Raw genomic sequence first — 15940 nt, forward strand, 5'->3', positions numbered from 1 at the left:
TGCTGCATCTGTTCATGATATGTGCATAAATTGATCTAGAATATCGCATATCCTTTCGGAACCCCTTCACAAAAGCTTGAGATGGGAGTTCGCATGCCCTGATTTATCTAGACAGACGGAAAACGTTGCGGAATTAGTTTTAAAGTCTTTTCTTTTTGTTTCCTCTTTCGCGTCAAATTAAAACAATTACTATGCCCTTTCGATGTCCCACTTTTCTCATTAAGAACTGCCGACTTCATCTATGTAAAAGAGCCCCCCAGACGTGTTGTCGCGGAGTCCTATATGTATGTGACGTGTAAACATGAGGCCAAACGCAAAATATCCTTGAGAAAGAAGCAAAATAAATATCTTTTGGCAAAAGTTCTGGATTGCTGTCCCCGATTTGAAGTGTGAGTGCAGTTTTTACGACGTTCCACACTGCCTTAATACCGGTATGACGCAAGAGACAGCGTTATGAAAACACACGCTCATACACACGGAAACATGCACGCGCGCGTGCACGCGCGCACGCATACGCACGGAAACAGAATGCGACCAACTTATTCACTGATTTCATTGACCTCCTACTCTGTTCGGTGTCTGCAATTCTTCTCTCTCCAACCATGCAGAGCGATTCGCACCGTCACCACACTCGCCGAGCGTTGTTGACAAACAGGAAGTGAGGGGAAAAAGTCGTCCTCATTTACCGTGTGTTTGCTCTCTTCGCTGTGTAAGACCCTTTCCCATGCCCCCACAATAATCACCATCTACAATGCAAGATAGCATGTGCTAGATTATTATATCAGGTTCTTTCATGGTTCGTCAATGATTTATATCTTTTATTTCTTTTCATGTCTTTAACGCTTGCTGTGCCAATGAGTTAAATGTGCACAAATTTCACACATATAGGCTACCTATATGGACAGGAATTGATGTGGCACACAGAGGCTTAAATGCTTGAGCTGAGGTCACCACAACACGAACACTTGTAGTTTCACAGCAAATAGTATGCAAAAAAAACAACTTGTGTTCTTATGGTTGCACGATGAGTTAACTTCCCCCAAAGCAGTGAGTCGGAGAAAACAGAGCCGTTAAGGAAGAAACGTTGCTCAGATTATACAGCCATGTTGTCATCAAAGTTGAAAGTACTTCGGTTCCTTTCTTTTCGTTTCATTCATAATTTGGGGCCCGTGCTATTGCTTACCATTCCAGAACATTCGCAAGGAACAGTAACCAAATGAATGCTGATGCTTCTCGCGTGTAAATGATGTGTGAGGCGTCTTAAACATTCATGTTCTAAGCCTTGTCGAGGGATTAGCCACTTTCATTCGAAGCCATTATACACCAGAAGCACGCATAAAAATGTGTCCGCATGCGTAGGTGCACGTGTACAATTACTCGTGAAGCTTCACACCTCCATCCCACTTGGGTGGCATTGCTACTGCGTCTTGTGTAAAGACACGACACCCTAATGCTAATTGATTTGAAAGGGATGGTACAGTATTGGGGGAGATGAAAATTGGGCTTTAACTTTTTTTTGCGAGATACCAAGAAAACACTTATGAAATAGTACAGAGCATAACATTTTGATAGGAATTCAAAGTTTGTTTGATGAAAATCTGGTTTGGAATAGCTGAAACATCCAAAAACAAAGTACAATGGCGGCCCTCTGCATAATCGCTCCTCAACTACAATTGTTATCGTAACCCCTGCTGCGTAGACATGCATACTGTATATTATATCATTAATTTCCTTTTATATCGTTGTTTATGCAAGTCAAACGACTCTGTGTTAAATTTACTTTGTATATTTCCTACATGTTCATGATTATGTAACTTATGTATATCGTTGTTTATGCAAGTCAAACGTCTCTGTGTTGAATTTACTTTGTATATTCCCTACATGTTCATGATTATGTAACTTATGTATATTGATTTGAAGAAAATAAAGTATCTATCAAAAAAAAATTAAAAAACAACAACAACAACAAAACGAAACGATCGTAATAAAATGTGGGTCCCACACTTTATTAGGATTGCTCTGTTTTGGACATCTTAGCCATTTCAAAGTCCGTTTTCATCAAATAAACGTTGAAATCATCATGGAATTACATGCTCTTTCATATTTCATAAGAGGTTTCTCACTATCTCACCAAAAAAATGATAAAAACCTGAAGTTAAGTCTCAACCAAAACTATATGTGACCCTGCACCTCAAAACAAACAAAAAGTCGCCAGACAAGAATTTTTAGTTAAGACCATATTCTGAAAGAACAGACTTTAAGCTTTAAAATGATGTATAACTCAAATCCAATGGACTCTCCTAACCCATCTAAATATTGGAAAGAAAGCACAAACTCAGGAAAAATGTGAACTGAGAAAAGAGGCTCTGAAGTATAGTGTCTATTCAAGCGCTTAATCTTTACCAAACCGTGCTGGCTGTGCGATGAATGGGACAAAAAACAGGAAGTAAACCGTCAGAGTAACAACAATGAAGAGATTATCAAATTAAACTGAAATTAAACATGCTTCATTAACACATTCTGTCCATAACTAATGCCAACTTTCAAAGCGGTAGCATTATCTTTTCAAAAGTTATTAGAGTTGAAAGTGAAGAGTGTGGACAAGGTTTTTCAGAAATGAAAAAGGGATTCTAAAGACACACCTAATCACACTATTCCACCGAAAAAGTTCGAGATAAACTGCTAAAAAAACACACTTTCCTGCCCATTTTATGATACCAAATATTACCATAATGTAAAAGAAGACCCGCTCTTTCAGAAAATATGAAAAAGTCAAGTTCGGCTGGGTTGACCCGTTTCATTTATTTTCAGTCCTCACGCAAAATCACTGTGTGCGACTTTATGTTCGTTTTGAGGTGCACGGTCACATATGATCCCTTTAAAAGCAAAGTCTGCACAAACTTAAATGCATAGGAGACTGTTGTTCTTGGCTACAGCCTCAGTGGATTATGTTTGGTTCATTTCAACAACGAGCCATTAATTTATCATATAAAGTGAATGCAGACTTAGATGGTTTGCATTTTAAGACTAACAGGAAGCTGAGACATTTTAATACGAGACCATGTAAAGCTAGCAGTTGTAATATATCACTATCATCAGCACTAACATAATGCATTTACAGCATTTACAGTATATTATATTTTGTAGTATTTCCCCATTCCGCAAACAATGTATGTGTATTATGTAGATAGGCCCCTGGGCTGCCACGTGTTCAAGCTTTTGCTTATAGTGGCAGTCCTTCTTCCGCATAATTTCTCAGGTAATTATTTGGAATAAATACGAGTTATATTTTGCTAATGGAATTAATTAACACATTAGTTTTCCTTCTTTGAATCACGTACATTGTAATCTGCTTACTGGTATTCTATGTGATATTACAGAAAAGAATCTTGATTTATGTATGAAATTGTGTTGGAAGAAAAATCAATCAAACAAACAAACAAACAAACAAACTAACTAACCGAACCGTGTGCCCCAAGATTTCTTCTATGCAATGCAACGTATTTGAAGCGGAAAATCCATGTATCGGCTTTAGTTTATGTTTTCACGTGAATTCATAGTGATGACGTGTCTATCCTTTGATCAAAAGGAAGATCTTCCTCTAAAAGTTATTGTTCAATGAATTTTTTTACAGTTCAATTGATAGAAAAAATAATAAAGAGAAAATGTTGGTTCCCTAGACTTTAATTTCTAAATGAGGCATAGGTTCTTGTTCGCCAGTTGTGTACATTCACATTGCCTGAGTACTTGTTCGTTTCTCCCTTCTCCAGTTTTTAAAGGGTTTTAGATGCACATATTTTGTCATTTCCTATCATTCTTATTATCTCAAAAGCAGTTGAACTATAAATTTGCTGGGTATACAATGGATACTTACGCTGAATTTGAATTTGCTTTGGAATCATAAAAAAAAGAATACGTTGAGCCATGGAGAGATCGTATACAGATCCTATCCTAACTTTTTTTTTCGTCCGTTCGATACTTATGATAATCTTACTCAAGTTCAAAGGATCTTAAGTTTGAGTTTGAGTATCGACAATCTATTTTTTACTATGTATATAATATTCTCGGTGTTAACAAGACACACCTTTGATATTTGATAACTTACAACCGATGCAGCCGCATAGCCATTAACTCGCAAGCATAACGATTTGGAAAATGAACAAAGGCTGAAAAGAAAACACTCAAAATAAATATGAATTTCTTGGAACTGATTTACAGTATTATGCTCAAATCAGATTTAGAGAAAAATGCACCCTATTTAGCTATAACCCATATCAATTGCAGTATCATTTGTGACCCTGCATCTCAAAACAAACAAAACGTCGCCAGACATGGATTTTTAGTTAAGAGTAGATTCCGAAAGAGCAGACTCCAAGCTTTAAAATGACGTATACCTCAATTTAAATGGACACTCCTAACCTATTTAAATATTGGAAAGAAAGGACGCACTCTGGAAAGTGTGAACTGAGAAACGGCTTCTGAAGTGCAGGGTGTATTCAAGCGCTTAATCTTTACCAATCTATGCTAGCTGTGGGATGAATTGAACAAAAAACAGGATGTTGACCACGGGAGCAACAACAATGAAGGGATTATCAAATTAAGCTGAAATTGACCATGCTTCTTAGCACATTCTGTACATGATTACTATCAACTTTCAATGCAGTAGCATCATTCTCTCCAAAGTTATTGGAGTTGAAAGTGAAGTGCATGGACAGGGTTTTTGAGAAATGGGAAGAGGGTTCTATGAGAAACAACTAATCACACTATTTCACCAAAAAGAGTTTGAGAAAAACTGCTGAAAACACAAGTTTCTGTTTGTTTTATGATCCCAAACTGTAATATAATATAGAAAAAACTTGCTCTTTCAAAGAATATGAAAAACTAAAGATAGGTTAGGTTAACCCATTTCACCTATTTTCAGTCCTCACAAAAAATTACTGTGTGCGACTTTTTGTTCGCTTTGAGGTGCACGGTCACACTTGATGTACACTTTTTGACTTATTAAAGATCAATGTCAAAAGTGTGTCACGTGTGTCTTGTACCTTCATATTATTATGTAGGCCTTTTGCATCTTAGGTTTATTTGTCATGTTTGTAGTCAAGCGTTCATGTACATGTGCATGTACAAGGTTCGGCATTATTAGTGGCCCATGTGTCCGGGGCCACCAGAAATATTTGTAGATGTCGGGCCACCATTACATAAGAAATCATAATGTTTTGAGGACCCTATTGGGCCACCAAAAGATCTGTGAGTGTGTACACTATTTTTTACGTATTTTTCTAGTCCAAAAAGGGAAGACAAACATAGTAATAGCTGCATGCACTTCAGCAAGATGCCTCGACAAGGAATGGTAGATCACCTCAAATCTTCACGGCCAAACTCAGTCTAGATTGTGGGCCAAACTGTTCCTTTCTAACCAGTGCTAACAGCTAAAATTTATGACCAAGATTTATATTTCAAAAAATAGAACTAACTATATTCCCTTATATTAAATATAACAAATTCATGAAAATGCAGTGTCACGGAAAAATCATTAGAATGCCTCATTTCAATATTCACATGATAGACTTTACAATAATGAACGTACTCTCTTTACGTGGTACTTGAAGCCCTTATCATACCTTTCAATTTTATAACAGTCAATATGGTTTAAAATCGTTAAAATATTTTTCAAATTCTTCAATTTTGCTAGGCTCATCTTGCTCACTCCCTCTTTACAGCGTTACGACATACGTTGCATTTGAAGCCCGTTATCTTATCTGCCAATTTTCTCATAATTATTGTAGTTATTGATTTTGTATAACTTTAACAATAATGTTTATTACACTCTTCTTCTCTTAACAGTGCTTAATGCATCTTTTCATCCCTCGATTACCTCACTCTAAGTTTCTCTTCCTTTCTGTTACGTTCTATCATCTTGACTTTCTGTCATATTAGTTATCTAGGGGGTAGTTTTTTTTTTTTCTTTTTGTGATTCTAAATAATTTACAAAAAACAACTTTTTATTTCAATTTCAAGCTTCAACAGTAGTGGTCCCAAAATTTGAAATGAAAAGCAAAATTATTCAATTTTGCCCTTATCTATTCCTATGGTGAAACAAAAGGTGTCTTTCTATGACATGTTGCAGCTGGTCCGTAACAGCCACAATTGGCATTCTATTATAAATGCTTCGACCACTTCATAAACTTGTCATTTGCGATTAGATTCATCAATCAAATAGATTCGAAATTAAACACATGCAAAAGTGCATGTGACATGAGAATATAATATAGTATATATATATATATATATATATATGTATGTATTATGTTCATTCACTTTTTAAGGCACACGCAATCTCCGGTTATCTGTGCATGTTGCTAGTTTTGAGTATTAGAAATTCAAATCATAATCATTGTTTTACAATTACACGAATACATTGGTGCAAGATGACTTTTTTTTTTACAAGCCACGTTTCCACCAAACTGCATGAAATGTAATGGAAACGTCGTTCCCATAATCATTGATACATTTGTCATTCATTCGTACTGTGATTTCATGGAAAAGAGTCTCGGTAGTAAGAATTCCAGATCCGCATTATTTATTTCTAGTTTGTTTTAGAGCAAACCACAGTTGACATCTCTTAGATATATTATATATTATTCAAAAGATAAATTCAAGATAAAATCAGAATTCGTAGAAGATACACTTGTTATCTAGCACTTCAAATATTTACATTTACACCTAAACAATGTTCATTCTAAATTCAAGACAGAAATCCTTCGGTATAGTCATGTAGTCATAGATATAACGCTACAGTCGGTTCAAATTCATCAAAATGTATAAGCCACACATTTCAGAATTGATGCTTTGTATAAAAGGAATCATCATCTCAAAACAGAGTTGTTGGAAACTGGAGAGTTGCTTCGACTACGTATTGAGAGAAAAAAATTAAGGTACTGGAAATGTTTCATTCATTCTACTTTGATAAAACATGGATTTGCTTTCATCTGCGTCATTTATTATCTTACTCATCTTTTTTACCCCAAAGTACAATCTATGCCACGACTTTACAGACAATTGATTACACTGCAATTAAGTATTCTCTAAACTACACACAGCATTATCAATAACTACAATAATGAAAATACCGCGTATACTTAACAGGATGTACATTGATGTACGCAATCACTGCATTTCTCAACGATTTAAGTCTCATTTGTCCTCACTCGTAGTAAATGAGTCCAGACAGACCTTCCAGTGGAATTTATGAGCGCCATCACTTCATAAATTCGCTCCTGAGTCAAATCATGGGCCACTTCACGTTTTAAAACGACATACCATAAAGGATTATTGAATAATTGAAGCATAAAAGGAAACTATATGCTTGAAATTTTAAGTGTCTCAAAATTGTCCACCAATCGAAGTCTTTCATACTGAAAGCTCCATTGCCATTTTCTGTACTCCTTGTGAACAGGAAGCAACCTGGAAAATGACCGATGCTCTTTGTGGGCTTTGAATAAGTCAGGAAGTCATCAACATTGGCCAAAAAATAGAAACCGTTTCTACAAAAACAACAGAATTCCCTGTTACTGGCAAGTAAAGTATTTGCTTCATGAAGTCTTTGTGTTCACTCTCTGGATAGATGCTATCTAGACTGCTAATCCTCACTTTGAAAATTGGTAGTGTAAGTGTTTTGTTATATTGAAATCACAGTGAGCATTGCATACAATATGATAACCATAAAACATTCAATTGAAAACACGGATGTAGATGCATTTAAATTTTAATCAACGGTGACGTTTTCATTACAAGAAAGGCCTCTTGATATCAAATGATCAATTCAACATCATAAACTGTCGCGTAGCTTTGGTTGGCTTTAATTATCAAAGTTAAGATAATTAGAATAAATCGGTCTTTTACATCATCATACAACTTCAAACCACATGAAGTGTAACGACGTTAAAGTTGTGACGATGGCCAACACGATAAGCGTGTATACCATAAAACGGAGTGGCTATTTATAAACCATTTGAATTCTACCTTTGAAAGACCCCATGAATTGTGCTCTCCAATTAAAACTCATAGCTCAACTTAACCACAAACATTTTCGTTCTCAATACCAGTATTTCCATGCGTTTCGATTTTTTGTTGTTGTAATTAAACAACATTGTTTATTGTGACTCTCCATCAACATCATCATCAGCATCATCATCATCATCATTATCAAAACAACCAAACACACACAATAGTTTTCTGTTAGAATCAATATTAATCAATGTTATACATACGCAAATTGGAGTTTACAATTGGAAATGACTGTTAAAAATGACTCGAACTCGGGTCTCAAACACATCTGAATATATCTCACACAAAGTTTCCCTTATAATCGAAGTAAGAAAACTTTCATCGTATTATTTGCAAACTATCAATAACTTTACTAATACACTGTACTGTTTCTTTCATGGCTTCATCGACCGTTTTACATACTAAATTCTTATCAATTGCAGATCAATCCTGATATCCCATTCAAGTTTATCAAAGATATCCTGAAAACAAGCGACAAATGCACACAAATTCTAACGGACATTTTCAGTAACACTTTGTAGAGACGCAATCTAGGGAACGTATTGAAGTGAGATATACTTCTGACAGCATTTTTTTTTAGATAAGTCTACTCTGTTTTTTTCCCCTTCTAGCAAACTAACTACCAAAACAACGTTAGCTCTCCATGGCCCGAATTCACGAAGGTGGTACAAATGAAACCATGGTCTAAACCATGGACAAAAAGCATGGAGTGCCAAGTGTCGCATGGAATATTTCGTTACGAAATTGGTCATTTCGTCAACAAAATGACCGTTTCGTTAACGAAATTATCATTTCGTGGACGAAATGTTCATTTAATCACAAAATGGTGTCATTTCGTTACAAAATAATCATTTCATCGACGAAATGGGTGATTTCGTTACGAAATATTCTGTGCGACACTTGGCGCTCGATGGTTTTTGTCCATGGTTTAAACCATGGTTTCAATTGTACCACCTTCGTGAATTCGGGCCTATGCGTGCCACATTAATTCCTGTCCATAGGTGTGTGTGTGTGTGTGTGTGTCATTTGTGCACATTCAACTTATTGACACAGAATGGGTGTCATACGTCATAACAAAGCGATATACCTTGCCCAGTTCTCTGTAATTACCTTTGACGGTTGTTTGACCCAACGTACAACAACCCATTGCCAATTAAATTGCATCCACTATTGGTGTTCTGTAAGCTTAGCCAGTATTGATGAAGTTAATCATTCTCATGATGTACGTTATTCACTTGAAGATTACAAGTACTACTGCTGTGGTGGCCTGCCAGCGGGAATACGAAAACGCAAAATCAAACAAAGAAAAGACACACACGCACCAAAAAATAATGATAAGGTGCCATTACTGTGAAATAGGATAGTTTAAGTGACTACTAATAGCATGACCCAAGGTATGCACAGCGCGATAAAGTTATTGTTGTAAGATGTTTGATAACATACTGAATAGGAAAATAAAGAAAGAAATTTCGAAACACGGAATAATTCTGTCATTCTATTGAAAATTATCATGAGGCAATAGGCATTGGCATTGTTTATGCACTATCATATTTCCTCCACTGAATAACATGGACGTTTTTAATGAATGTCATAATATAGTGGCAGATAAGATCTTCCACATTCCTTTTTCACATCATTTCGAGGCACCTCTGTTCATAAAGTAAGTCCACTGTCCTGTTCCCAGACATACACCTTTCGTTGTGGAGAGGACCCGTACTTGTACATGTTCCTTCCTGCGAGGGCAACTACAGGACAGAGTGATGGGACTTCTCCGTAGCGGCGATGAGGTCGGATAGCCGGCGGTGATTCGTCGTCGATCCGTTTCGCTGGAACTTCTCCGAACCCCACTTAGAGCGATCGCTTCTAGAACTCATTGACATGGACTCCAGCTGCGTGTGCGACGTCCCTCGTCTTTCGTGTGTCTTCGTCCCAGCCCAGTCGGGGTCGTACTCAACGCCGGGCAAACAGCGGAACACCGCCTTGAATCCATTACGAAATTTCGTGTTCATCCAGCAGTAGATAAAAGGGTTGACGAAACAATTGGACATGGAGAGTAAGTGGCAGGACAGGAAGATGAGCTTGATGTAGCGAAAATAGAGAATCGAAGAATGCATGTCTTGGATGAGATTGAAAGTGTGGAGGGGCAAGTAGCACAGCGCGAAGATGAGTACGACAGTCGCGAACATCTTGACAAGCTGGAGGTGCAAAAATGGATATGAAATGAAAATTAGTAATCGTCGAGGATTTAACTGAACGGATGGTTTGATGAAAGATACCTTTTTTTTTTCTGCTGTGCACGATTTCGTATCATCTTGATTGATATCATAAGCATAGATGTAAACAAGTCACTTTGAAGTGGGGCATATTAGCTCCGTCATGAGTACCTTGGAAACAATTTCTAAAAGATATCCTGGACTGTGGGAACCATTTTGATTGTCATTGTGGTGACTTATATTGAAGATACATTTTAAAAGAATCTTATCGTGTGATTATTATGGACAGAATGACAACGACGAAACATTATAAAAGTTAATAAGTCGAAAGCAATATATGGAAAGATTATAACCACATAATTATTATATCTTGAGATATGTAGCCGTTTTTCTAAAAAGGGAGACAGTGAGAGAGAAAGTGAGACACGGTTGCCAGCCGTGATCTGTCATCAAAAACATGAAATGTATGGCTATTGAATTTGTATTTTGGTAAGAAGTTAAAACCATCAATATTAAGGAATGGTGCATAGAAAGAACACCACCCAAACGAACTTTATGATACTTCGTAGTCAACAAAATTACCTTTGTCTTTGATTCACTCAACTTCTTGTCACGTGTAGCCTGCACCTCACCGGGGGTTCTCCTCCCCCAGATCTTCAGTCCGAGGCAAATGTAGACGACGGCAAGGATTCCTAGAGGGAGAAGGTATTGGATGACAAGTCCCATCCAGGAATAGTGCCTCGTGAAGCTCCAACTGGAATCCGTGCAGTACGACGCGGAAGCATCAAACGCAACGCTCGCGTAGATTAGCATCGGCATCGCGAAGGCACCCGCGAAAATCCAGATGGAAAGTGCGATGATGATCGTCTGTCCCGCGGTCATGCGCGGTCGAAGGGGGTACATGATGGCCACAAAACGATCCAGGCTGATCGCGATCAATGTAAAAATACTCACTGACACCGAAAGGCTCTGGATGAAGGAGGTAATTTTGCACATAGCACTTCCAAATGGCCAGGTTATGTATAGGGTGGAGTAGAGTGTTAAATTTACGCACACAACAGCCATCAGAATGTCCCCGACCGCCAGATTCACGATGAAGTAGTTCGTTACAGTGCGCATACGGGCGTGGCCCAAAACGATGTAACAGACGACCACATTTCCGCCAACACCAAGAATACTGACAGCTGCGTAAATGATAATAATGAACACTTGCAACCAAGGGGGCTCCTTGAAGTAACCATCGGCTTGCTCCATTTGAGACAACGGTGTCAGTGTCACGGTAATATCTGTGGTCTCGTTTTGTGCAAAGTACGCCATCTCCGTGTATTCTCCCCGTAGGAACTACGTTTTTATGTTTATGTCTATTTTTCCCCTTTCGAATAAGCCTGTCCAGAATCGTCTTCTGAATTTCCAGTAGGACCGTGCTGACATCAAGTTAATCCCAGACTACTGAATCTGGTGAAGAGACACACGTTTGCTTGCTCTCTTGAATAATCCCTGCTGGTCGTTATCCGCGGATGTTCTACCTTGCAAAGGTTGACTTCAGCCTGTAGGAATGCGGAAGAGAATGGAAAACAGACATAACTCAAGATCTCAAAACATTAATGTGAGAAGAGTTCTTACTTCAGACTACTGAGCCATTAAATGCAAGAGAAAATCCAATGTATCCATTAGGGAGAGTGCGCTTCAACGAGGTGATAGCTGAGATTATACAACAAGTGACAAGGCCTACAATTTGTCGGTCCTTCTTACAGAATTAGAACACCACTAACGGCATTCCTGCACCGCTGGCTATTTGCTGAGTTTCGTATTACAAGATAATAGGATTTCTGTCGGCGAAAGAGAGGACAGGTTAGGGATCTTGTAACTTGCGACTTAAATGGATGAAAATAAAAAACGCTGTTAATGCTTCAAATTTCTATGCATAAATACACAATCAGTTTCCTGCAGTAGCATCTGAAAAAAAAAGAAAAGAAAATAGGTTGACAATATCTTGAGACCGCTTGAGATGTAATGTCTAATGGTACTGGATAGCGTCACCAAATTCTGAGGTAGATTTGGGATGACGAGTTCTATTGATGTAACCTGTAACGTGAAAGCCACGTGTGTATTACATTATCATTACTATAAATGATATCAAAAAAGCAGTGATGCCAACCATATTCCTGGTTTCTGTTTACAGATTGACAAACATTGCAATGCATTTAACAGAAAAGAAAATGTTTCAAATGTTTATCCGTCCGAATTTTAAAAACATATATAGCTAAGGGGCAAAAACAGCAACAATATTGTGACTGATGCCCGAGAGAGACGGTCGGAATAGACACTTAAGTGGATAAATGTTATTCTCTGTCATAAAAAATTATACCTCACTCATTTATGAGGTTACTAAAACATTCATTGTAGACTACATAGCACAGGTTTAATCTAAACTGCATGTTGTGCGCTTTGGATGTTGCGGGAAATACTTTGAAGTTACATATGCCACTCTTTGAAATACTGATTATTGAGGCTTGTTGGGGTGCATGTTCCCCATCCTTACTATACATGATGATTTAATATCACATTCACGAAGTTAAACAAGCACATTTAGACTTTCAGCGATTGTCTGGTCGGGTATCCATCACATTAGTTGTTTTACGAATATCTTGGATCTAGATTTTTATGTTTATGACAATAGAATAAATCAGTCGTCCCATTAATCTAATATCACATGACATGGTGTCCCGTTGACAAAATCATGGGCAAAATATAAAGCAAAACAAAACTGGATAATGTAGGACACACTTTTTTTTTTTACGAAACAGATGGACCCTGTGCCCCAAGGCGTTGCAAGTACGGGAACGAAATCAATCAATCTTAAAATTGAAATCATTCAACTGTTTCTCGCAAGTCCTCTCAACGTTTCCCATCCCTGATCGATGGAAATTATTCCCGAATACCTTCCGGCCACACATTTGCCAGTTTAATAAAAGACAACACGAGACGAGGACCGGGATTATTTTTCTTTCTATTTCTGAATGAGTGCAGACAGACGTCGAGAATTATTAAATGCATTTTGGGAGAATGTGGCTGTGGAGGCATAAATGTAGATGTAGATTGCACCGCATGAAGTTATTTGTTTCGCGCTGGACCTTGTAATCATTGCATCGCAGTTTGCAGAGTAAAGGCACAAAATATTCCATGATATACTGGCGTTACTTATACACTTCATCATTGATAATAGACCCCACTTCAACTCTGTGGACAATTTCATATTCAAGACCTACGGGAGTGTATTACATTGGTGACATATGGTATCGTTCTTTCATTATATTTCTTCTGCAGCAAGTTTATATCAATATTCATGCAAAGTACAACATTGAAAATAATAACATGAAAAATACGTAAAGAAGCATTACGGAAACAAACATGTATTTGAGGCTTGTCTCTAACAATGGTGGATGCCTGCTCAGGATCATTCTACTAGTCTTTTTTTTTTTCTTTCCGTCTGCGAGCAAACATACATTGTATGCAACAAAAGTCTGCTATCAATCATCAGGATTCATTACTCACTGTAGAATTCAAATTTAGCCCTCGTTTCCCATACTATCGTACCCATGGCTATACCTTTTTTTTTTTGGGGGGGGGGGGGATAGTTTACCTTGCCTTCTTTTGTTATGCCTTGCGCCTTCATTGTTTTAAAGTTAGAAAAACCCAATGCCAAATTTCTGGCAAAATTCCCCCATGCGTCATTGTTAGATAGATGCCGAACTTATTAATAAAAGGGGCGATGTTGTGTACCAAAACAGATTTGGTGGGCAGGTCTCGTTTATCAAGCACTGCTCATAGACTGATGTCTGATTATGCGGCGCCAAAGCGGCGAGGTGTAAGCCCCCTCTCCGAACTCGGGAGAACAGCTCAGGCGGGCTTTGCTCCCATTTACAGCATAATGAAAGCCCTGTACTTCAGACAAACGAGGGAGTGTAACAGGCTACTTCTTGAATCCGAGCAATGGAGATGCTAGCAGCTACAACAACATCAAACGCTTCGCATTTTCATTGTTTATCCATAAGAGGTTTCTGAGGGCAAACAGCGACATGATCGTATATATCACGAGCATTTGAAGGCAGTTTCTTCTTCTTCTTTTTTTTTGACCAAGATAAATGGACAAACAATGTGTATTATGTTGAGGTTGATGTTCATGTTCATGTTCATGTTCATTTTGCTTCAACTGCAACAAGTGGATATGGCCGAGCACCTTGACCAAAGATACACCTCTACATATGCTACGTTATACACATTCAGTCACACATACAACATACACGCAAGCAAAAAATGGTTTGATATTTTTAATACTGTTGTTAACGCTTCACGAACTACCCTGTGTCTTTGAACGTGATGTACTTTTGTTGTCAAGATAACTTCACTCATATGAATTGTAGAATTAAGTTGATATCCTTGCCGTAACTTCAGTTCCAGTGACATTTGGGAATATCCTATAGAAACTTCACAGAGGACTTCTTTGTGGAGCCCCCTTCCCAATCTTAAAGGAAAAAGAAAATATTTGTTTTACAGTTTTGTTTGTTTTGCTTCAGCATGCGTCATTGTACATCATCATGACGCAATAGACGGAAGAACCTAGCGTTGCTTCCTGTAATTTGTGAACGAGCAAAAATGCTTCATTGTGTAACTGTCAGAATTTTGTTCGTTCTGTGTTTGGGAGGAGTGATGGGGGCGATGTTTCCTTTCCGAGCTCTTGAGATGGATTTGGTCAAAAAATGGCCGCTAACCACGAAGCGGTAACATCAGTCGGGCTTATACTTCCGTTCGATGGGGGGCAAATGCACTTATGCGCATATCTGTGTGTTCGTGGTATTACCGTCAAGCCATGGAAAGTGGTAAAAACGTAATGCCTGATGCAGATTATACATGTTTGTTTCGTGATGAGTGTGCTTACATAAGACCGTTTTTTTTTTTCTGTTGTGTTACTTGCTTGCTATGCAGGAGATGTTTTGAATTTGTTGTGTATGTTGAAGTACATGTTCGAGTGCTGTATTTAAGAGTCTTCAGTCTCGAAGAATAACCTTTTGCTGTCCTAAAACCTTCGTTGTATTGATGTGGAAACAGATGATAGCATCCAAATATTCGGAAGTTACATACTCTAGGTCACATCCTTCTGTAAGAGCCCTCCCTTTCCTGATAACATTCAATCTTTAAAAGAAGTCACCCTGTTTGAGAACAGTAACTTGCGATGAAAGCTCCCCAAGGGAATGTCTTCAAGTCGGCTAAAGGTAAACCGTTAAATCCGACATATGCCATGCTAGCTGTTATACAGCGTCGTTGTTAAATCGAGAACGGCCCAGTGCAAGAACATCCGGTTTCGTTTCTCTCTCCTTTCCAACAATTCAGAAGTAACATACTCTTTGTCACATCCTTATGTAAGAGCCCCCCCCCCCTCCTTATAACATTTAATCTTTAAAAGAAGACATCCTCTTTGAGAACAGTAAGTGGAGGTGGAAGCGCCCTAAGGGAAGTGCCTTTAAGTAAGCCTATAAGGTGAACCGCTAAATCCGTCACAATCACGACAATGATTATTCTATGGTAGTTGTTACAGAGTCGTTGTTAAATCTAGAACGACCAAGCGCAAGGACATGCGGTTTTGTTTCTCTCTCCCTCCA

At 38.0% G+C, this 15940-nt stretch overlaps 1 protein-coding gene across 1 annotated transcript; it reads right to left on the reverse strand.

The window, feature by feature from the left end:
- Positions 1-9812: 9812 nt before the first annotated feature.
- On the reverse strand, positions 9813-11597 carry LOC139723742 (RYamide receptor-like). Its single transcript, XM_071634957.1, has 2 exons — positions 10863-11597; positions 9813-10262 (listed from the first exon to the last, which is right to left on the reverse strand). Exons 1-2 carry the CDS (start codon positions 11595-11597, stop codon positions 9813-9815), a joined length of 1185 nt encoding a protein of 394 aa, XP_071491058.1.
- Positions 11598-15940: the final 4343 nt, after the last annotated feature.

This window comes from Diadema antillarum, unplaced genomic scaffold (assembly GCF_040938485.1).
Source record: "Diadema antillarum isolate AM-2024a unplaced genomic scaffold, OU_Dant_1.0 scf00000199, whole genome shotgun sequence".
Classification (NCBI taxonomy): domain Eukaryota; kingdom Metazoa; phylum Echinodermata; class Echinoidea; order Diadematoida; family Diadematidae; genus Diadema; species Diadema antillarum.